This window comes from Ranitomeya variabilis, chromosome 7 (assembly GCF_051348905.1).
Source record: "Ranitomeya variabilis isolate aRanVar5 chromosome 7, aRanVar5.hap1, whole genome shotgun sequence".
NCBI classification, from domain to species: Eukaryota; Metazoa; Chordata; class Amphibia; order Anura; family Dendrobatidae; genus Ranitomeya; species Ranitomeya variabilis.
Genome location: NC_135238.1, coordinates 121,390,047 through 121,412,413, shown reverse-complemented (window position 1 = coordinate 121,412,413; position 22,367 = coordinate 121,390,047). Strand labels below are relative to the sequence as shown.

The window sequence follows — 22,367 nt, the reverse complement described above, 5'->3', positions numbered from 1 at the left end:
TAACCCTAGTTCTAACCGTACCCCTACCCCTAACCCTACCCCTACTTCTAACCCTAGTTCTAACCCTAGTGGAAAAAATATATATTTTCTTTATTTTATTATTGTCCCTACCTATGGGAGTGATAAAGGGGGGGGGGTTCATTTACTATTTTTTTATTTTGATCACTGTGATAGGTTTAATCACAGTGATCAAAATGTAGCTGGAACGAATCTGCCGGCCGGCAGATTCGGCGGGCGCACTGTGCATGCGCCTGCCATTTTGGAAGATGGCGGCGCCCGTGGAGAAGACGGACGGACATCGGGAGGCTCGGTAAGTATGAGGGGGGGTCGGAGCACGGGGGGGTGATCGGAGCACGGGGGTGGGATCGGAGCACGGGGGAGCGGACAGGAGGACGGGGAGCGGACAGGACGACGGAGGGGAGCAGAGCACAGGATGGAGGACTGGGGAGGAGATCAGTGGCGTGGGGGTGGACAGATCAGGGTTTCCAGCCATGGCCGATGATATTACAGCATCGGCCATGGCTGGATTGTAATATTTCACCAGTTTTCATAGTGAAATATTACAAATCGCTCTGATTGGCTGTTTCACTTTCAACAGCCAATCAGAGCGATCCTAGCCACGGGGGGGGGGGGTGAAGCCACCCCCCTGGGCTGAAGTACCACTCCCCCTGTCCCTGCAGATCGAGTGAAATTGGAGTTAACCCTTTCACCCGATCTGCAGGGACGCGATCATTCCATGACGCCACATAGGCGTCACAGGTCGGATTGGCACCGACTTTCATGACGCCTATGTGGCGTCATGGGTCGGGAAGGGGTTAATGTCTATTTCTTTACCATAGGGATATTGTTGACAGTGTAGAAATGCAGAGCAGCCTAAAGATACACCCACAAAGAATCAGGTGATCCACTTTCAATTTCAAAGATCATAAAAAGAATAACACAAAAAGGCCTAATTATATGGGCCATATGGCAGATTAAAAAAAAATAAATAAAAAAGGAATACAGAAGGGAGCAGCATTAATAAATGAATATCAAAAACTGTCCATTTTCAATTTGACAGATGCTCTTTAAAGACAATCTTTCAGAAGGTTTTTGGTATGTAATCTGAGGAAAACATGAGGTAGGGGTTAAAACACAGATTTTAGCCATGTATCACATATCAGGCTGTGTGCTGTTGCTTACTTACACTGAAGGTTTTATAACTATGCGATTATATTGCCAGGCTTGATATGCATGCAGCTTCTACGCTAACTCCATCCCCTCCAGTGATAAGCAGCTCACTGTCAATAGACAACGTACAGAGAAAGCAGAGGACAAGGTTAGCTTTTGCTTATCTGCTTGATGTTACATCTAAGAACTATGATTATGTCACAGCTGCTCCTCCCAGTAAACTAATTGATACATCGCTGGAATCAGGTTATCTTTTCCTACATTATGCGCTGTCAGATGAGGTAGCAAAAATCTGGTTACAAATTCCTTTTAAGATACTAAGGGTATGTGCACATGTTGTGGTTTTTGCTGTGTTTTCACGGCGTTTTTGGACTTGTGGAATTGCCTCAAATCCGCAGTGCATTGTGCACACAATATTAATCAATGGGAAAATAAAAAATACTGTGCACATGCTGTGGAAAAGACACGAGGATTCGCAGCTTTTTTTTCCGCAGCGTGTCATTTCTTTGTGCAGATCTGCAGCATTTCTGCACCCATTGGCTTCCATTGTGGCAGGCCAATCCACAGCAAACCCACAGATGTAAAAAAGATCTGCGGTTTTGCTGTGGGTGCGAGAAACGCTGTGGCCTGGGAGGAGGGAAGTCTGTGGGTGGAGTGTGGGCGGTGACTGTGTGCGTGTGTGTGCGGGCGGGGTCTGCAGGGCTATGTGTGGGGTTGGCGGGGCTGTGTGCGGGTCTGCCAGGGTTGTACAGGGGGGCTGTGAGGCTGTCCGGAAGTCTGTGGGCTGTACAGGGGTCTGTGGGGTTGTGCAGGGGTCTTCTGGGGCTGTGTGGGGGTCTGCGAGCTGTCCTGGGGTCATCTGGGCTGTGTGGTTGTCTGCTGGGGCTGTGCAGGGGGTCTGCCAGGGCTGTCCCGGGGTCATCCAGGGCTGTCCAGGGGTCTGCAGGCTGTCCAGGGGTTTGCCGGGGCTATGCAGGGGTCTGAGGGCTGTCCAGATGTCTGTGGTGTTGTACAGGGGTCTGTCGGGGCTGTGTCAGTGTGTGTTTGTGTGTGTGTGCAAGCACTCTCCGATGGGACTACAAGTCCCATCCAGCTATGCCTGCTACAGTTACAGTGATTGACTCTTTAGCCAATGATGGGACAGTAGTAGTCTCATCATCCGGATATTGTGTTGAATGTAAAAAAAATACATATATATACAGTACATATATAGTTCATACTCACCATCTACACCTAATCCCCAAAGCCCTCGCTCACCTGAAAAACATTAAAATAATAAACCAACAATATACTCCCGGTGTCCGATGTAATACAAATAATATGATTGTCCCATGACAATCTCCTGTGGAGAGCTGATGAGACCGCTCTCCAGGGGCTCCGGTGATACAATGACGGAGATAATCCTCCGAATTGTATCACTCCGCCGCCGGCAGGTCACCGGAGTTCACCTGTCACTTTGCAGCACTACATTTTTCGAATGGATGTAGGCGCACAATAAAAATGATGAAAAACTGTGTTGTGTTTTATTTCATTAAAATACTTTATTCTTATGTGTGTATTTTTTTAACACTTTCTTACTATAAGATTAATAATGGATAGGCGTCTTATTGACGCCTCTCCATTATTAACCGGGCTTAATGTCACCTTACTATAGCAAGGTGATGTTAACCTCTTATTACCCCATATGCCATCGCTACACGGCAGTGGGAAGAAAGGGTCTAATTCCCAGAATTGTCGCATCCTACAGTTGCGCCATTTCTGGGGCAGCTGCGGGCTGGTGTTTGTAGCCAGGGGGGCCAATATCCATGGCCCCTTCCTAGGCTATGAATATCAGCCCCCAGCTGTCTGCGTAGCCTTTCTGGCTATAAAATAAAGGGGAACCCACGTCATTTTTTTGTGTCCCCATATTTTAATAGCTAGTAAAGGCTATGCAGACAGTTGCGGGCTGATATTCATAGCCTGAGAAGGGGTCATGGGTATTACCCCCTTCCCAGGCTACAAATATTGGCCCCCAGCCATCGGCTTTCCACCTCTGGAGCAGAAAATTGCACAGGAGCCCATGCCATTTTTTTCCGTGGATTTTATAAAAACTGTAGTTGTGAACCGGTGATCACCTTATAAAACTTTAAAGGGAACCTGTCACCCCCAAAATCGAGGGTGAGCTAAGCCCACCGGCATCAGGGGGCTTATCTACAGCATTCTGGAATGACAGGTTCCCTTTAAAAAAAAATTGCAATATAGAGGGCACTTGGAACGGGTGTTTAACTAGAGGTGTTTTATTGTTAGCAAACATTAATGGTACATTTTAATAATTACAGGTACATAACATTACATAACATTCCAAGAACACAACCATTTCATCTTGCCAGGACACACGTCCACTCTCAGAAACAAAGTAAAATGCAAATGTATTCCTCATTTGGGCAACTTCAACAGTTTGGGCAACTTCAACAGTTGTCCTGAGATGGTGATGAGGGTAATCTGGCAGTGGGTTACTTAAAGGTTCATTAAGTTCAACGTTGGGTCATTCTTTAGCCATTATGTAGCTGTGCAGAACCACACATGCCTTGACGACCTTATAACCTGTCTCAATTTTGAGATTAATGGCTGTCCCTAAAATGTGCCATTTCAAGACAAGGATACCAAAGGCACACTCAACTGTTCTTCGTGCCCTGGTCAGTCGGTAATTAAAAATCATTTTAGTGTGTCAAGACACTAGAGTATGTTTAAGGAGGTTTCCACACTTCTGAAAGGCCTCCTCCTCAACCACAACAAATGGCATTGGCGGGCCTTGAGTGTTGGGAAGAGGTTGTGGCAGGGGGAAATTGAAATGATTGCCATACAACCGTTGGCCCATGTCCGAGTTTTTAAATGTCTGGGAGTCATTACCATGGCCAAATGATCCAATGTCCACGGAGACAAAACTACAGTCTGTGGCTGCAATGAGCACTATGGGAATATATTTTCTATAATTAAAGTACTCAGATCACGTTCCAGCCGATTTGGTAATTCTAATGTGTTTTCCATCCACTGCTTCCAAATAGTTGGGAACATTACAAATTTGCCAGTATTTATCGGCATTTTCCTGACAGATTTCCATTGTGGGTAGGGGGATAAACTCCTCTCAGAGAACATCCCACAAAGCCCGGCAGGTGTCTGCAACAATCCAAGATAGCGTGGAAATTCCTATCCGGAACTGGAAATGGGTTAATGATAGGCACTCTCGTGGCTTGTTTCAAGGAAATTTTCCTTGAAAACTTTTTTCCTATCAAACGCATGCACATAAAAATGCTAACGCATGCAAAAACGCATGCAAACGTTGCATTTTTTTCCCATCATGCATAAGCTGATGCGGATAAAAAACGCTGCGTTATCATGCATTTGCATGTATTTTTGCATGCGGTTGCGGACGATATTCTGCGGACTCAACCGCAAATGTGAACCTAGCCTTAAACCATAAATGTCATTAAACTCCAATAAATCTGTACACTTTGCTTCAATACATATTTTACACTATTTTTTTTTAAATTGAAAGGCAAACAGAAAACACAAGAAAAAAAAAATAAATCAACACATTTTGTCTGGTAAACACAGAATAAATTAGCAAATGTCCTTGATACTTGAAAGTAGACATCTAGAACTGTATAACTCATGAATATTTATTTAATTTATAAAATAGTTTCTTAAAAAATATAAGAACATATTTCCAGCCACACAGGTTTTTATATTGTCAAACTCCTGAGATATGTTACTTTATATTGTTTTACTTTGTTTTTAAACAGCAAGGCAATATATTGATGTATACAATTTCAAAAACTTCTGAAATAATTCTACCTGTACTGTTTCCTGGCATCATAACCAACTGCATTTGACTCCCAGATTTTTGTTGCAAGCACCCTCACTGTATTCAAGAACAGAAGGAAATTTAGCTGTAAAAAGTAAATAAAAGAAAAACCGATTAAATCAAAATAAATACTAATATGAGTAAAAGTAATAATAACAATAATATGTAGTAGAATAACAATATTTGGAATATTTGGTTGATGAGCAAAAGACAATGCATGTCTGTTTTTGTGTTTGAAGGGAGTACCTTGTTATGGCAGTAGCCTGGCTATTAAATTTCCTATACATATTGGAAAACACTAAAGGTCTATTTTACATGGATCTACTGGCAGCACAATACAACTGCCAATCAGCAAACTTTTACAAATTGTCTGTAGCTTAAATGCCTGTTTATGTAAGAACTGTAGGCATAGTAAACGAAGCACACTGAGTGATCTATACTAGACAGGTTGCCAATGTTCTCAGCAGTGTGAGTCCTGTTTACATACTCCAACAAGAACCATGCTGTTTTGTCATGATGAATGATATTTTTTTTGTTCACATGGTAATTGGCAGCCTGTTTAAATGGCAAGACAACAATTGTTGATGATTACCTTGCAGTGTAAATGCCCCGTAACATGCATTGTGGCCTTCATAGCCTCCCCTGATATTTTAAGACATGATCCTGATCAGGATCAAGTTGTTGTCATTTCTCATATACTATTGACAGAGGTCTAAAAAAATACATGAATAATCAACTGAGCTGTGTAAAGCTATAAATGAGTCAGGAAAAATAGTGTCAGTAAAATAAAGGATCAGCTGACAGCTGTCTCATGTATGTGACCTACTCTTATTAAAAAATGAAGGCCTGTGATGCCTAAAATTGCCCCAAATGATCTCATAAACAGGAACAGCAGATTAAAAAAAGACTTGTATCTGGAAATTTACCCCTAACCATCCACTTCAGCATCATACCATTTTTAGGTCTATTTTCGAACAGACTATGAATGATCCTGATGCTTCCCATTGACCTATACAGATCCTCTGGGGTTGTTTAACATTGTATTTAAAATAATACAAAGAATAGCACTGCATGTCATTCACTTCTTGCCACTGAAAAGCTTGAGCCCCTGAGATAAAGCTTATAACAAAAATGTTAAAGGATACAAAATGATTTCGTAATATTCTGTGCATGACGTTCATTTGCATGAACGTTTCTGTACAGTATTTATATTCAGTATATTAAAGCAGTCAGTATAATCAATTATAAGCTAAATATACCATCACTGCCACAGGCCTGTTTTCAAAAGCTTTCCATTTTTATGTGCATGTATTAGTGTACGTCATGGAACATCATGTTATTCATAATTAACCCTCTTAGGTACTAAGTCAATATATTCTGAAAAAGATGATTGCTGCTAAAACCTAACATCTAATTACATGAAACACTACTGCATTAGGTATGAAGCAAATGAATCAGTGATTTATTCATTTCAAAAGTCTGCTTTTTACTTTATGGTTGTAGTGGATTATTTGAATACTAGAATACTCAGTGAAATGTATTGCTGTAAAATACAGGCAGCAGTGAGGTCTATTTGAATTGGATGTAGTGCAGCAAAAATTGCTGTGTCTAAAGGTATTTAGGTGTTTGCAGTTTTTTTCTGTGCGTTTGCACATACAACAATACACAACAAGTAAGTAGCCTACCGCTACCAATATGAAAGAGCCTTAGGCTACTGACCAGCTATATATTATTTTGTATACCTCTCAACCAAATAGCAATAAATAGCCCACGGATTATAATGCACAGAGGGTTTTCTCAAGATACCATAGAAAGAGTTGTGTGCGTGAAATGGCTTTGGCTACTGATCTGATCTTTGTAAACCCCATGATTATGCAAAAAAATAAACAGCTGTTTTACATACTGTGTGTTGAGTGCGAATCTACTTTTTTGTGTGTTACGTTTGAATTATCTCAAGTATTGTGTATTACGTGTGTAAATATCACCCAATGTGTTTATTACAGTGCCTTGTGAAAGTATTCGGCCCCCTGGAACTTTTCAACCTTTTTCCACATATCATGCTTCAAGCATAAAGATACCAAATGCAATTTTTTGGTGAAGAATCAACAATTGGAACACAATTGTGATGTTGAATGAAATGTATTAGTTATTTTAACTTTTTGTGGAAATTCAAAAACTGAAAAGTGGGGCGTGCAATATTATTCTGCCCCCTTAACTTAATACTCTGTTGGGCCACCTTTTGCTGTGATTACGCTGCAAGTCACTTGGGGTATGTCTCTATCAGTTTTGTACATCGAGAGGCTGAAATTCTTACCCATTGTTCCTTGGCAAACAGCTCGAGCTCAGTGAGGTTTGATGGAGATCGCTTGCGAACAGCACATTTCAGCTCTTTCCACAGAGTCTCGATTGGATTGAGGTCTGGACTTTGACTTGGCCATTCAAACACCTGTATAAGTTTATTTGTCAACCATTCAATTGTAGATTTTGCTTTATGTTTGGGATCATTGTCTTGTTGGAAGACAAATCTTTGTCCCAAGAAGGGACAAAGAAACCGTCATAGGAGCGTATGTGAGTGGTAAGTTGATATAAAATCTTCATTTATTAGTTTCCAGTGTAAACTAATAAATGAATAATTTATATCAACTCACCATCTCGTATGCGCTCTTATGACCGTTTTTTGGTCCCTTCTTGTTTGATCCTCCTGTGAGACATTCGTCTGGAGCTGCAGCGTATCTTCAGGCTTAACCACCCCTAACACCAACTTGGCGCTCCTGTGAAGCTGTTAGTCATTTTCTTTTTTTCTATGAATATCTCCATCCCAGTCTCAGGTCTTTTGCAGACTCCAACAGGTTTTCTTCAAGAATGGTCCTGTATTTGGCTCCATCCATCTTCCCATCAATTTTAACCATCTTCCCTGTCCCTGCTGAAAAAAAGCAGGCCCAAACCATGATGATGTTACCACCATGTTTAACAGTGGGGATGGTGTGTTCAGGGTGATGAGCTGTGTTGCCTTTACGCCAAACATATTGTTAGGCATTGTTGCCAAAAAGTTCAATTTTGGTTTCATCTGAAAGAGCACCTTCTTCCACATGTTTGGTGTGTCTCACTGGTGGCTTGTTGCAAACTTTAAATGGCACTTTGTATAGATACCTTTGAGAAATGGCTTTCTTCTTGCCACTCTTCCATAAAGGCCAGATTTGTGCAGTGTACAACTGATTGTTGACCTATGGACAGACTGTCCCCACTTCAGCTGTACATCTCTGCAGTTCATCCAGAGTGATCACGGGCCTCTTGGTTGCATCTCTGATCAGTCTTCTCCTTGTTTGAGATGAAAGTTTAGAAGGACGGCTGGGTCTTGGTAGATTTGCAGTGGTATGATACTCCTTTCATTCCAATATGATCGCTTGAACAGTGCTCCTTGAGATGTTTTGGAAATCATTTTGTATCCAAATCTGGCTTTAAACTTCTCCACAACAGTATCACGGACCTGCCTGTTGTGTTCCTTGGTCTTCATGATGCTCTCTGTGCTTCAAACAGAACCCTGAGACTATCAGAGAGCATGTGCATTTATACGGAGACTTGATTACACACAGGTGGATTATATTTATCATCATTAGGCATTTAGGACAACATTGGATCATTCAGAGATCCAAAATGAACTTCTGGAGTGAGTTTGCTGCACTGAAAGTAAAGAGGCCGAATAATATTGTACGCCCCAATTTTCAGTTTTTAAATTTCCACAAAAATTTAAAATAACTAATAAATTCTGTTCAACTACTCAATTGTGTTCCACTTGTTGTTGATTCTTCAACAAAAATTTACAATTGGTATCTTTATGTTTGAAGAATATTTTGGAAAAAGTTGAAAAGTTCCAGGGAGCCAAATACTTTCGCAAGGCACTGTATGTTTCTGAGAATAGTGCCAACCTTTTCTTCTACTATTAGCTCTACTATTAGTTCCTGGCTTGGCAGCAGAAAGTAATTAGTACTATTTTGTATACACCATAACTGTGTCTGTGCTAGAAACAGTCTTTGGGCTGTAAGGGCTGTTTTTTCAATGGATATGTTGGTTATTACTCGTGGAATTAAATAACTTCTACACAATCTCACTTATCAAGTTTCTCCCAATCTCAGCACCACAATTGCGGCAAATGAAATTTTCCCAGAGTATTGTATGTGGTAATCTTGAAGATTTGCTGAATATTCTTGAAACACTTACGCCACAATTGATCAAGCAATGTTCACCAATTTTTCATGTTAAACAGCTTGAAACATGGCAAATTAATTGTTTCTTCAACTTAGTTGCACAAAAATGTTGTGACTTTTGGTATTTTACATCAGTCCGGCCAGCTTGGCTAACTTTTTGTGGGCAGAGTTTGGGTGGGACAGGGGCACGGCTAAGAGTGTCCTACAAATAGAACATAATTTATGACACAAAATTGGTTGTCATAATAGAAATGATGTGAGCTCTTAACTGAAATACATTTCTGCCTCTCTTTTAGAGAAGAAGGAGGAAGTATCTGTTTTAGACAGTTATCTAACAGTATCTTCACAATGGAGTTTTATGTGGATTTTCAAGCAAATTCCTCTGCAAAATCCACATAAATAACAAGTTTAATTACTCTTTTAAAAAACATTCCTTGCAACAGTAAAACACACAAAGGGCGCATGATGCTGCTGAATAAAAAGACATGTCAACAAACATTCCATATAAAAAAAACAAAACTGGAACAAATACATGTGTGAACCTAACCTAACGGACAGATGCAACATTCTTATGAAAAGGAGGGAGAAATGTCTGAGCTCCTAGGAAAATATTTACAATTGAGAGTCCTCAGTGGCTGATACCTTTTAATGGCTAACTGAAAATATGGTAACAAAATGCAAGCTTTTGAGAATACTCAGGTCTCTTCATCAGGCATAGACTAAAAGAAATTCTGAAGAATCACATATTTATGCACAACACAGCACAGAAAAACGCCATAGAAAATACAGGTGACATGAAGCAAAATTACCATTATGTGAGTGATAAACAGTTATGTCCATAAATATTGGGACAGTTCATAGATAAGGAATGTTTTATTGTCCTCTAAATGGGGTCTGGTTCTGTTATAATGACCCCCACATGGTCTGATGTGAATTCTGCTCTTGGGTTCCCTCCGGTGGTTGTTGGTAGTAATGCAGTTGTCCCTGGGTTGCAATCTTGGGCTGGTGTCCCTGCTGATTGCAGCTCTGACTGGGATATTTAGGTGTGCAGGATTCATTAGCCCTTGCCAGTTGTCCATTGTTCTTGGAGGTTTTGCATCTCTGTCTGGTTCCTCCTGCCCTGCTGCCAAATCAGCAAAGATAAGTGTCTGGTTTTGTTTCTGCAGCACACATGCTGTGTGCTTTACAATTCAGTACTATTCAATGTTTTTTCTTGTCCAGCTTAGACTGTGTTTGGATATTTCAGTCAAGTTGGATTCTCAGGAGATGCAGATATACAGTGGGGCAAAAAAGTATTTAGTCATTCAGCAATAGTGCAAGTTCCACCACTTAAAAAGATGAAAGGCGACTGTAATTTACATCATAGGTAGACCTCAACTATGGGAGACAAACTGAGAAAAAAAAATCCAGAAAATCACATTGTCTGTTTTGTTATCATTTTATTTGCATATTATGGTGGAAAATAAGTATTTGGTCAGAAACAAAATTTCATCTCAATACTTTGTAATATATCCTTTGTTGGCAATGACAGAGGTCAAACGTTTTCTGTAAGTCTTCACAAGGTTGCCACACACTGTTGTTGGTATGTTGGCCCATTCCTCCATGCAGATCTCCTCTAGAGCAGTGATGTTTTTGGCTTTTCGCTTGGCAACATGGACTTTCAACTCCCTCCAAAGGTTTTCTATAGGGTTGAGATCTGGAGACTGGCTAGGCCACTCCAGGACCTTGAAATGCTTCTTACGAAGCCACTCCTTCGTTGCCCTGGCGGTGTGCTTTGGATCATTGTCATGTTGAAAGTCCCAGCCACGTTTCATCTTCAATGCCCTTGCTGATGGAAGGAGGTTTGCACTCAAAATCTCACGATACATGGCCCCATTTATTCTTTCATGTACCCGGATCAGTCGTCCTGGCCCCTTTGCAGAGAAACAGCCCCAAAGCATGATGTTTCCACCGCCATGCTTTACAGTAGGTATGGTGTTGGATGGATGCAACTCAGTATTCTTTTTCCTCCAAACATGACAAGTTGTGTTTCTACCAAACAGTTCCAGTTTGGTTTCATCAGACCATAGGACATTCTCCCAAAACTCCTCTGGATCATCCAAATGCTCTCTAGCAAACTTCAGACGGGCCCGGACATGTACTGGCTTAAGCAGTGGGACACGTCTGGCACTGCAGGATCTGAGTCCATGGTGGCGTAGTGTGTTACTTATGGTAGGCCTTGTTACATTGGTCCCAGCTCTCTGCAGTTCATTCACTAGGTCCCCCCGCGTGGTTCTGGGATTTTTGCTCACCGTTCTTGTGATCATTCTGACCCCACGGGGTGGGATTTTGCGTGGAGCCCCAGATCGAGGGAGATTATCAGTGGTCTTGAATGTCTTCCATTTTCTAATTATTGCTCCCACTGTTGATTTCTTCACTCCAAGCTGGTTGGCTATTGCAGATTCAGTCTTCCCAGCCTGGTGCAGGGCTACAATTTTGTTTCTGGTGTCCTTTGACAGCTCTTTGGTCTTCACCATAGTGGAGTTTGGAGTCAGACTGTTTGAAGGTGTGCACAGGTGTCTTTTTATACTGATAACAAGTTTAAACAGGTGCCATTACTACAGGTAATGAGTGGAGGAAAGAGGAGACTCTTAAAGAAGAAGTTACAGGTCTGTGAGAGCCAGAAATCTTGATTGTTTGTTTCTGACCAAATACTTATTTTCCACCATAATATGCAAATAAAATGATAAAAAAACCAGACAATGTGATTTTCTGGATTTTTATTTCTCAGTTTGTCTCCCATAGTTGAGGTCTACCTATGATGTAAATTACAGATGCCTCTCATCTTTTTAAGTGGTGGAACTTGCACTATTGCTGAATGACTAAATACTTTTTTGCCCCACTGTACATTCCATGTCTTTAGTTAGATGGTGGAATTTTTGTATTATCTGCTGTGGATATTTTTAGGGTTTTAATACCGACCGCTTAGTATTCTGTCCTATCCTTTCCTATTTAGCTAGCGTGGCCTCTTTTGCTAAATCCTGATTTCTGCCTGCGTGTGTCTTTCCTCTAATACTCACAGTCAATATTTGTGGGGGGCTGCCTATCCTTTGGGGTTCTGCTCTGAGGCAAGATAGAATTCCAATTTCCATCTATAGGGGTATTTAGTCCTCCGGCTGTGTCGAGGTGTCTAGGATGTGTTAGGTACACCCCACGGCTACCTCTAGTTGCGGTGACAGTTTAGGGTGTGCGGTCAGTACAGGTTCCACCTACTCCTGAGAAAGTCTCATGCGGCTCCAAGGTCACCGGATCATAATAGTACAACTGGCCAACAATGAGTTAAATGCATCTCAGAAGAAGGGAAGAAAGGTGTTGAGCCATTTTTTTTTCTGTAGCCTGCTTGGTTTTTTCTTCCCTCTTTTTCTCTGGGTGGCTGAGGAGTCCTGTGCTAGCATGGATGTTCAGGGATTAGCTTCTCGTGTAGACCAGCTTGCTGCTAGGGTACAGGGTATTTCTGATCATATTGTTCAGACTCCAGTTTTAGAGCCTAAGATTCCTACTCCTGATTTGTTTTTTGGGGACAGGTCCAAATTTTTGAGTTTTAAAAACAACTGTAAACTGTTTTTTGCTCTGAGACCTCGATCCTCTGGTGATTCCATTCAGCAGGTTAAAATTGTCATCTCCCTGCTGCGCGGTGAACCTCAGGATTGGGCATTTTCCCTGGAATCTGGGAATCCGGCCTTGCTTAATGTAGACGCCTTTTTTCAGGCTTTAGGATTATTATATGATGAACCAAATTCTGTGGATCAAGCGGAGAAGACCTTGTTGGTCCTGTCTCAGGGTCAAGAAGCGGCAGAATTGTATTGTCAGAAATTTAGAAAATGGTCTGTGTTGACTAAATGGAATGATGATGCTTTGGCGGCAATTTTCAGAAAGGGTCTTTCTGAATCCGTTAAAGATGTTATGGTGGGGTTTCCCACGCCTTTCGGTCTGAGTGATTCTATGTCTCTGGCCATTCAGATTGATCGGCGTTTGCGGGAATGCAGAACTGTGTGCGCTGTGGCGTTGTCCTCAGAGCAGATGCCTGAGTCAATGCAGTGTGATAGGATTCTGTCTAGAATTGAACAACAGGGATTCAGACGTCAGAATAGGTTGTGTTTTTATCGATGCTTCTCATGTCATTTCAGTCTGCCCTAAGCGTACAAAGAGGATCGCTAGTTCATTTACCATCAGTACTGTACAACCTAAATTTTTATTATCTGTGTCCTTGATCTGCTCATTGTCATCATTTTCTGTCATGGCGTTTGTGGATTCAGGGGCCGCCTTGAATTTAATGGACTTTGAGTTTGCCAGGCATTGTGGTTTTCCCTTGCAGTCTTTGCAGAACCCTATTCCTTTAAGGGTCATTGATGCTACACCTTTGGCTAAAAATAAGCCCCAGTTCTGGACACAGGTGACCATGTGCATGGCGCCAGCCCATCAGGAAGACTGTCGATTTCTGGTGTTGCATAATTTACATGATGCTATCGTGCTGGGTTTTCCGTGGTTGCAGGCACATAATCCTGTGTTGGATTGGAAGTCTATGTCTGACTAGTTGTGGATGTCAGGGGGTTCATAATGATGTTCCTTTGATGTCAATCTCCTCTTCTTCCGCTTCTGAAATTCCAGAGTTTTTGTCTGATTTTCAGGATGTATTCGATGAGCCCAAGTCCAGTTCCCTTCCACCGCATAGGGACTGTGATTGTGCTATTGACTTGATTCCAGGCTGTAAGTTTCCTAAGGGTCGACTTTTAAACCTGTCTGTGCCTGAGCATACCACCATGCGGAGTTATGTTAAGGAGTCTTTGGAGAAAGGACATATTCGGCCTTCTTCTTCACCGTTGGAAGCGGGATTTTTTTTTGTTGCTAAGAAGGATGGCTCCTTGAGACCCTGTATTGATTATCGCCTCTTGAATAAGATCACGGTCACGATTCAATACCCTTTGCCTCTGCTTTCCAATTTGTTTGCTAGGATTAAGGGGGCTAGTTGGTTTACGAAGATTGACCTTCGAGGGGCATATCATCTTGTTCGTATTAAGCAGGGTGATGAATGGAAAACTGCGTTTAATACGCTCGAAGGCCATTTTGAATACCTTGTGATGCCATTCGGGCTCTCTAATGCTCCATCTGTTTTTCAGTCCTTCATGCACGATATCTTCCGGACTTATCTTGATAAATTCATGATTGTATATTTGGATGACATTTTAATTTTTTCCAATGATTGGGAGTCTCATGTGAAACCGGTCAGGATGGTATTTCAGATCCTTCGTGATAATGCTTTGTTTGTGAAAGGTTCTAAGTGTCTCTTTGGAGTGCAGAAGGCTTCTTTTTTGGGCTTCATTTTTTCTCCTTCATCTATAGAGATGGATCCGGTTAAGGTTCAGGCCATTCATGATTGGATTCAACCCACATCTGTGAAGAGCCTTCAGAAATTTTTGGGCTTTGCTAATTTTTATCGCTGTTTCATTGCTAACTTCTCCAGTGTGGTTAAACCCTTGACCGATTTGACGAAGAAAGGTGCTGATGTGACTAATTGGTCCTCTGCGGCTGTCTCTGCCTTTCAGGAGCTTAAACGCCGATTTATTTCTGCCCCAGTGTTGCGTCAACCGGATGTTTCTCTTCCGTTTCAGGTTGAGGTTGATGCTTCTGAGATTGGGGCAGGGGCCGTTTTGTCTCAGAGGGATCCTGTTGGTTCCTTGATGAAACCGTGTGCCTTCTTTTCCCGTAAGTTTTCGCCCGCTGAACGCAATTATGATGTTGGCAATCAGGAGTTGTTGGCTATGAAGTGGGCGTTTGAGGAGTGGCGACATTGGCTCGAGGGAGCTAAGCACCGTATTGTGGTCTTGACCGATCATAAAAATCTGATTTACCTCGAGTCTGCCAGGCGGCTGAATCCTAGACAGGCTCGATGGTCCTTGTTTTTTTCCCATTTTGATTTTGTGGTCTCGTATCTTCCGGGTTCTAAGAATATTAAGGCTGATGCCCTCTCTAGGAGTTTTTTGCCTGATTCTCCTGAGGTCCTTGAACCGGTCGGCATTCAGAAAGAAGGGGTGGTCCTTTCTGCCATTTCCCCTGATTTACGACGGGTTCTTCAGGAATTTCAGGCTGACAAACCTGACTGCTGTCCAGTGGGGAAACTGTTTGTTCCTGTTAGGTGGACTAGTAGAGTGATTTCTGAGGTTCATTGTTCGGTTTTAGCTGGCCATCCTGGTATTTTTGGTACCAGAGATTTGGTTGGTAGGTCCTTTTGGTGGCCTTCTTTGTCACGTGATGTGCGTTCTTTTGTGCAGTCCTGTGGGACTTGTGCGCAGGCCAAGCCTTGTTGTTCCCGTGCTAGTGGGTTGCTTTTGCCTTTGCCGGTCCCTGAGAGGCCCTGGACGCATATTTCTATGGTTTTTATTTCTGATCTTCCGGTTTCCCAGAAGATGTCTGTCATCTGGGTTGTTTGTGACCGGTTCTCTAAGATGGTCCATTTGGTGCCTTTGCATAAATTGCCTTCCTCTTCTAATTTGGTTCCGTTGTTTTTTCAGCATGTGGTTCGATTGCATGGTATTCGGGAGAATATTGTGCCGACAGAGGTTCCCAGTTTGTTTCTTGGTTTTGGCGGGCCTTTTGTGCTAAGCTGGGCATTGATTTGTCTTTTTCTTCCGCGTTTCATCCTCAGACAAATGGCCAGACTGAGCGAACTAATCAGACTTTAGAAACTTATCTGAGATGCTTTGTGTCTGCTGATCAGGATGATTGGGTAGCTTTCTTGCCATTGGCCGAGTTTGCCCTTAATAATCAGGCTAGTTCGGCTACCTTGGTTTCGCCCTTCTTTTGTAATTTTGGTTTTCATCCTCGTTTTTCTTCGGGGCAGGTTGAGCCTTCTGACTGTTCTGGTGTGGATTCTGTGGTTGACAGGTTGCAGCATATTTGGGCTCATGTGGTGGACAATTTGGTATTGTCTCAGGATGAGGCTCAACGTTTTGCTAACCGTCGTCGGTGTGTTGGCTCCCGGCTGCGGGTTGGGGATCTGGTCTGGTTGTCTTCCCGTCATGTTCCTATGAAGGTTTCTTCCCCTAAGTTTAAGCCTCGCTTTATTGGTCCTTATAGGATTTCTGAGATTATTAATCCGGTGTCTTTTCGATTGGCCCTTCCGGCTTCTTTTGCTATCCATAATGTCTTCCATAAATCTTTATTGCGGAAATATGTGGTGCCCGTTGTTCCCTCTGTTGATCCTCCGGCCCCTGTGTTGGTTGATGGGGATTTGGAGTATGTGGTTGAGAAGATTTTGGATTCTCGCTTTTCGAGGCGGAGGCTTCAGTACCTTGTCAAATGGAAGGGTTATGGCCAGGAGGATAATTCTTGGGTTTTTGCCTCTGATGTCCATGCTGCTGATTTGGTCCGTGCCTTTCATCTGGCTTGTCCTGATCGGCCTGGGGGCTTTGGTGAGGGTTCGGTGACCCCTCCTCAAGGGGGGTACTGTTGTGAATTCTGCTCTTGGGTTCCCTCCGGTGGTTGTTGGTAGTAATGCAGTTGTCCCTGGGTTGCAATCCTGGGCAGGTGTCCCTGCTGATTGCAGCTCTGACTGGGATATTTAGGTGTGCAGGATTCATTAGCCCTTGCCAGTTGTCCATTGTTCTTGGAGGTTTTGCATCTCTGTCTGGTTCCTCCTGCCCTGCTGCCAAATCAGCAAAGATAAGTGTCTGGTTTTGTTTCTGCAGCACACATGCTGTGTGCTTTACAATTCAGTACTATTCAATGTTTTTTCTTGTCCAGCTTAGACTGTGTTTGGATATTTCAGTCAAGTTGGATTCTCAGGAGATGCAGATATACATTCCATGTCTTTAGTTAGATGGTGGAATTTTTGTATTATCTGCTGTGGATATTTTTAGGGTTTTAATACTGACCGCTTAGTATTCTGTTCTATCCTTTCCTATTTAGCTAGCGTGGCCTATTTTGCTAAATCCTGATTTCTGCCTTTGTGTGTCTTTCCTCTAATACTCACAGTCAATATTTGTGGGGGGCTGCCTATCCTTTGGGGTTCTGCTCTGAGGCAAGATAGAATTCCTATTTCCATCTATAGGGGTATTTAGTCCTCCGGCTGTGTCGAGGTGTCTAGGATGTGTTAGGTACACCCCATGGCTACTTCTAGTTGCGGTGACAGTTTAGGGTTTGTGGTCAGTACAGGTTCCACCTACTCCTGAGAAAGTCTCATGCGGCTCCAAGGTCACCGGATCATAACAGTCTGAGGGGCAAATTAATTAGTTGATGTAAAAGACATAAATCCATGCCACACATTCATTCCTGCACTGAGAGTGTCAAAGGTCATCATCAGTTTATATTCCCAGATCCTTCTGTCTCGCTGAGATTTGAAGCTACCTTTTATTATAAGTAATTTTATGTCCATAATGTTATGATAGCGGAGACAAAATTGTATTGCCACAAGTAGATCCATTCTTTTTTCTCTTATTGTAAGGCATATGAGAGTTCATCCTTGTTCTCAGTTTCTGCCCTGTCTCCCATACATACAGACCCCCAGTTGGACATTTGGTACAAATAATTAAGTAGACCACATTAAAAGTGAAACAGCTGAAAGTACCTGGGATCTTGTAGTCCTGATGTGAATTGGGGATTTTTATCTTGTCCATGGTCATTATAAATGGACAGGTTTTACATTTTTTCTGGTTGCAAGTAAAGTTTCCTGCAGCTGTTGGAGAGGACAGGGAGCTTCTGACAATGATGTTTCTTAGATTTGGGGGCTGCCTAAAGTACAGTAGTGGGGGGACTGGAAAAATGGATTGTAAGCGGGCATCTTTTTGTAGTAGAGGTTGTAATTTCTGTGCAGCTCCCCTTACCACTTCCAGATTTGGATTTTAGGTGACCACTAGAAGCACCCGGTTGTTTTCTTCTTTAGCTCGGTAATGTAGCAGGTGATTCCTTGATATTCTGGTGGCTCTTGTAATCTTCCAAGCCAGGAACTAATAGTGGAAATAATAGTAGAACTAACTGGGGGTCTGTATGTAGGGGAGACCGGGCAGAAACTGAGAACAAGGATGAACTCTCATCGCCTTACAATGAGAGAAGAAAGAATGGATCTACCTATGGCAATACATTTTTGCCTCCCCAATCATAACATTAAGGACATGAAATTACTATTAATTAAAAGGTAACTTCAAATCTCAGCGAGACAGAATGATCTGGGAATATAAGCGGATGATGACCTTTGACACTCTCAGTGAAGGAATGAATGTGTCGCACGGATTTATGTCTTTTCACATCAAGTAAGGAATTTGCCCCTCAGATCATGTGGGGTCATCATAACAGAACCAGACCCCAATCAGAGGACAATAAAACATTCCTTATCTATGAACTGTCCCAATATTTATGGACATAACTGTTTATCACTCACATAATGGTAATTCTGCTTCATGTCGCCTGTCTTATCTATGGCGTTTTTTCTGTGATGTGCTGTGCATAAATATGTGATTCTTCAGAATTTATTTTAGTCTATGCCTGAAGAAGAGACCTGAGTAGTCTTGAAAGCTTGCAATTTGTTACCATCTTTTCAGTTAGCCATTAAAAGGTATCAGCCACTGAGGACTCTCAATTCTAAATATTTTTCTATCCACTGGCTAACACGGTACCAAGATATATATCTTTCCTGAGCTCTTAGGAAACTTTTTTTTAATATTTCTATATTTATATTGGATATTAGACCAAATAGGATTAAAAGATCAAATTTTTCTTAAATCTATTTTTCTGGTTTAGATATTATTCCGTTTCTATATATTTTGTGTGTAGTTGTATGATCAGTAAATCCAACTTACACCAATTGCTGTCAATATGGGTGCTTGATAAATCCATTTAATCTCTCCAGCACTTAATTCCCAGCATCTAAAAGATAAAGAAAGTATTTTCCATATTTCTACATAAATTTGAGCAAAGATAGAACAGATTTACAGACAAATTCTAAATATTAGACTTTGTAATTGTTTTAAAATTAGCAAAATGATCCAATATCAAATGTTTGTCAGCAGCAAAAGTATGGGAACTTTTAGGATCAGCAAATAATGAGGGAGAAATTAGATTCTGGTGCACAACCTGATATACAGGTGCTTCTCACAAAATTAGAACATCATCAAAAAGTTAATTTATTGAAATTCTTCAATACAAAAAGTGAAAGTCATATTTTATTTACAGTCATTACAAACAGAGTGATCTATTTCAAGTGTTTATTCCTGTTAATGTTGATGATTATGGCTTACAGCCAATGAAAATCCAAAAGTCATTATCTCGGTAAATTAGCAAAAAACACCTGCAAAGGCATCCTAAGCATTTAACCCTGCTGTTCTGATCGCATTTACGGTACACTTGAACTGTTTAGGGTCAATATGACCCGACCTATTGAAATGTTGATTTTAGCTACTGTAAATGTTTTATGTGTCCATATCTTGATGCCATACTTTTCTGGCTTGCTCGGTATGTATTGTCTGAATGGGCACCTACCTCAGAATGCCACCAGTTGTTCATTTAGATACAGAGAAGACAGGCTAACGGAGCGCCAGGCTGGCGGTTAGGGGACATGTTGATTGAGAAAGGTCCGATGCAGCTCCTGCCGGGTGCCTCAGGAGAGGAATAAACAGTGAGCTGCAAGATACTCCGGTCACATGGGAGCGCACAGGACACAGATGAAAGGATTAAAAGTTTTTTTGTTTATTGAAATCCACAACGCGTTTCGATGGAACAGCTCCGTCTTCATCAGGTGGCAGTATACAGAGAGTGGGCCAGAGTAAGTATATAAAAGAGCACCAACCAAGGAGATTTAAGGAGCAATTGTTTGGAACACATGATTAGATGGGATCACATGATTAATTAAGATACAAGTCGCAAGGCACTCTTGCGGTTTCATTTATTTCTGGGGTTTGACCATAGTATACTTTTTTTTTTTTTTTCTCTCTCTCTCTGCACACCATGGATTACCTTGAGTCTAAACCTTAAACACTTAGGATAGGAAAAGTTGCAAAAGCCCTAGGGGCATGCTACTATCCAGCCCTTTTTCTGTCACAATCCTCTGTCCTTAAATTGAATGGTTATGATAGGAAAAATATGATTAGGCTTTTTTTTAGATTATGAGAATTATAGCAAAACTGAAATTACTAATCACATTGATGTACTTTTCCTTCAGCATTACATTCCGGAAGGTCTAGTCCCTAAAGGATTGGTAATTGTTCAGCAGTCATCCTTTCAGAATGACCCTGAGTTCACTAAACTATGGGATACCATCCGCTTGAAATGCTCCTCAACCCTAATGGAACTATTAATCGCCAAGAGGAAATCTCTAGCTAATAATGCACTATCCCAATTAATTCATCTTAAACAGAAGTTATTACAGTATTCCACCTTCATTGACTTTCATGATCTTGATCAGAAACTCTTCAATAAGCTGAGCAAGTTTGAAGAGGATCTGATCAAGAAAAAAAGCGAACAAGTTCCATATGGACAGAGGAACTGATCAGTTAGCAGCTACTGCCCCAGATAGAGACACCAATAGTCTCACTCTAGCATCATTTAAAACATCATTTAGAAACAAAAGGACTCCACCTCTGTATTTGCGAATAAACAGCAGGAACTATATTACCAGCAACATAAGGGCACCCTAAAGGGATGTGCTAATAAACTGGAGCCTGCCCTGGGGGCATCATCTAAGGACAAATTCACTTGTCCTGATCCCTCCAGTGTATTGGCCCCACCTACTACTAAGATCTTGATTAGTGAGTCAATTTGTGACCCTCCTATGGAAGGATCACTCGAAATCTTACCCACTGTTCCAATGCTTCCAGCCCCCAGTGAGGCTGATGGCGCCGGTGGCCTTCCACAGTTTACTATCCATGATGACCACCTGTCGTCCCAATCTTCTACACATTCTATTTCCTTTCTTGCTCTTCCCTCCACTGTCACCCCCTCATTTCCTATAATTGAAACCATCGAGTCCCCCAATATGCTGAGGAGCAATTTGGTGGTCTCATCCCATATAAAAACGTTTTCCCCACTTTCAGATCCCCCCTCACTAAGTCCAGTACCCCCTGAGTCTCCTATCCCAGGCCATACATGGACAGTCACTAATGATACCTCTGGCAATACCAAAATCACACAGTCTTTTCGGCTGGCCCCGGGCCACTCTTCCAAAATAAAAAGAAAAAGAGGAAGCATGGAAGCAGAGGAAGAGGAAAAGTCAGATTCAAATTCCAAAGTAAATAAACTTGTGCTAGCACAAGTGACCTAATTGAAAAATCCAGTGTTTTTAATCTCTCAAATTATACACTTTCTGACACAGAGAAATCGCTCCTTGAACGGGGATTATCTTTCTGTCCGGATGCACCACTCAACACCTTTAATCTGTTTTTAGATCTAAATGAGTTCATCAGAAAACTGAGTACACAACGCCACTTCATAATTGAAGAAAAGAATAAGTTCCTCTCCAGTACTCTGGTATCCTCTTCTACTAATGATGCTGACACCTACTTACATGTTAATCTGAAAATTAATTCTAGTAAATTTTACCCCGTCCATCACAAGGGCTCCCATATTGAAACCTTCCAGCAGTTAATTTTCAAAGAGCTCCACTCCCTCCCCCCTATTTTTAAAAAATCTTCCAATCTTAGTTTCGCTGAAAAAATGGCCCTCAAATCTCTATGAGCTAACAATAATATAATCATAAAAAATGCAGACAAGGGGGGTGGGGTTGTTATCATGGATAGGGCTTGGTATGTCAATGAGGGCAATAGAATCTTGAGTGACTCCGAATATTATGTTAAACTGGAGAATGACACTTCGGCTACAATCTTTTCCTAATACACTGGGTTTATCAAAGAAGCTTGGTCCCTTGGGATTCTGAATAAAAAGGAATAATTCAAATTCCTCAACATCTCCAGATTTAAGACCCCCTTTTTTTATTTTTTACCCAAAATTCATAAGGACTCCAAAAATCCCCCCGGCCAGTCCATCATTTCGGGTATCGACTCCATTACCAGCAATCTCTCACATTATGTAGACCTGTTCTTGCAAAAATACGTTATGAACCTGGATTCTTATCTTAGAGACTCCTCCCATTTAATTGACCTTCTTTTATCTCTACCCAATATCCC

The 22,367-nt window shown here is 41.7% G+C and overlaps 1 protein-coding gene across 1 annotated transcript in view; it reads right to left on the bottom strand.

The window, feature by feature from the left end:
* PTH2R (parathyroid hormone 2 receptor) overlaps nt 1–22,367 on the bottom strand; it is a 1,733,956-nt gene that overhangs the window by 442,900 nt on the left and 1,268,689 nt on the right. Inside the window, exons 9-10 of the mRNA XM_077275688.1 lie at nt 19,050–19,116; nt 5,005–5,099 (exon numbers count right to left, since the gene is read on the bottom strand). Of these exons, the coding sequence (XP_077131803.1) occupies nt 5,005–5,099; nt 19,050–19,116 (162 nt within the window). The remainder of the gene's footprint in view (nt 1–5,004; nt 5,100–19,049; nt 19,117–22,367) is intronic.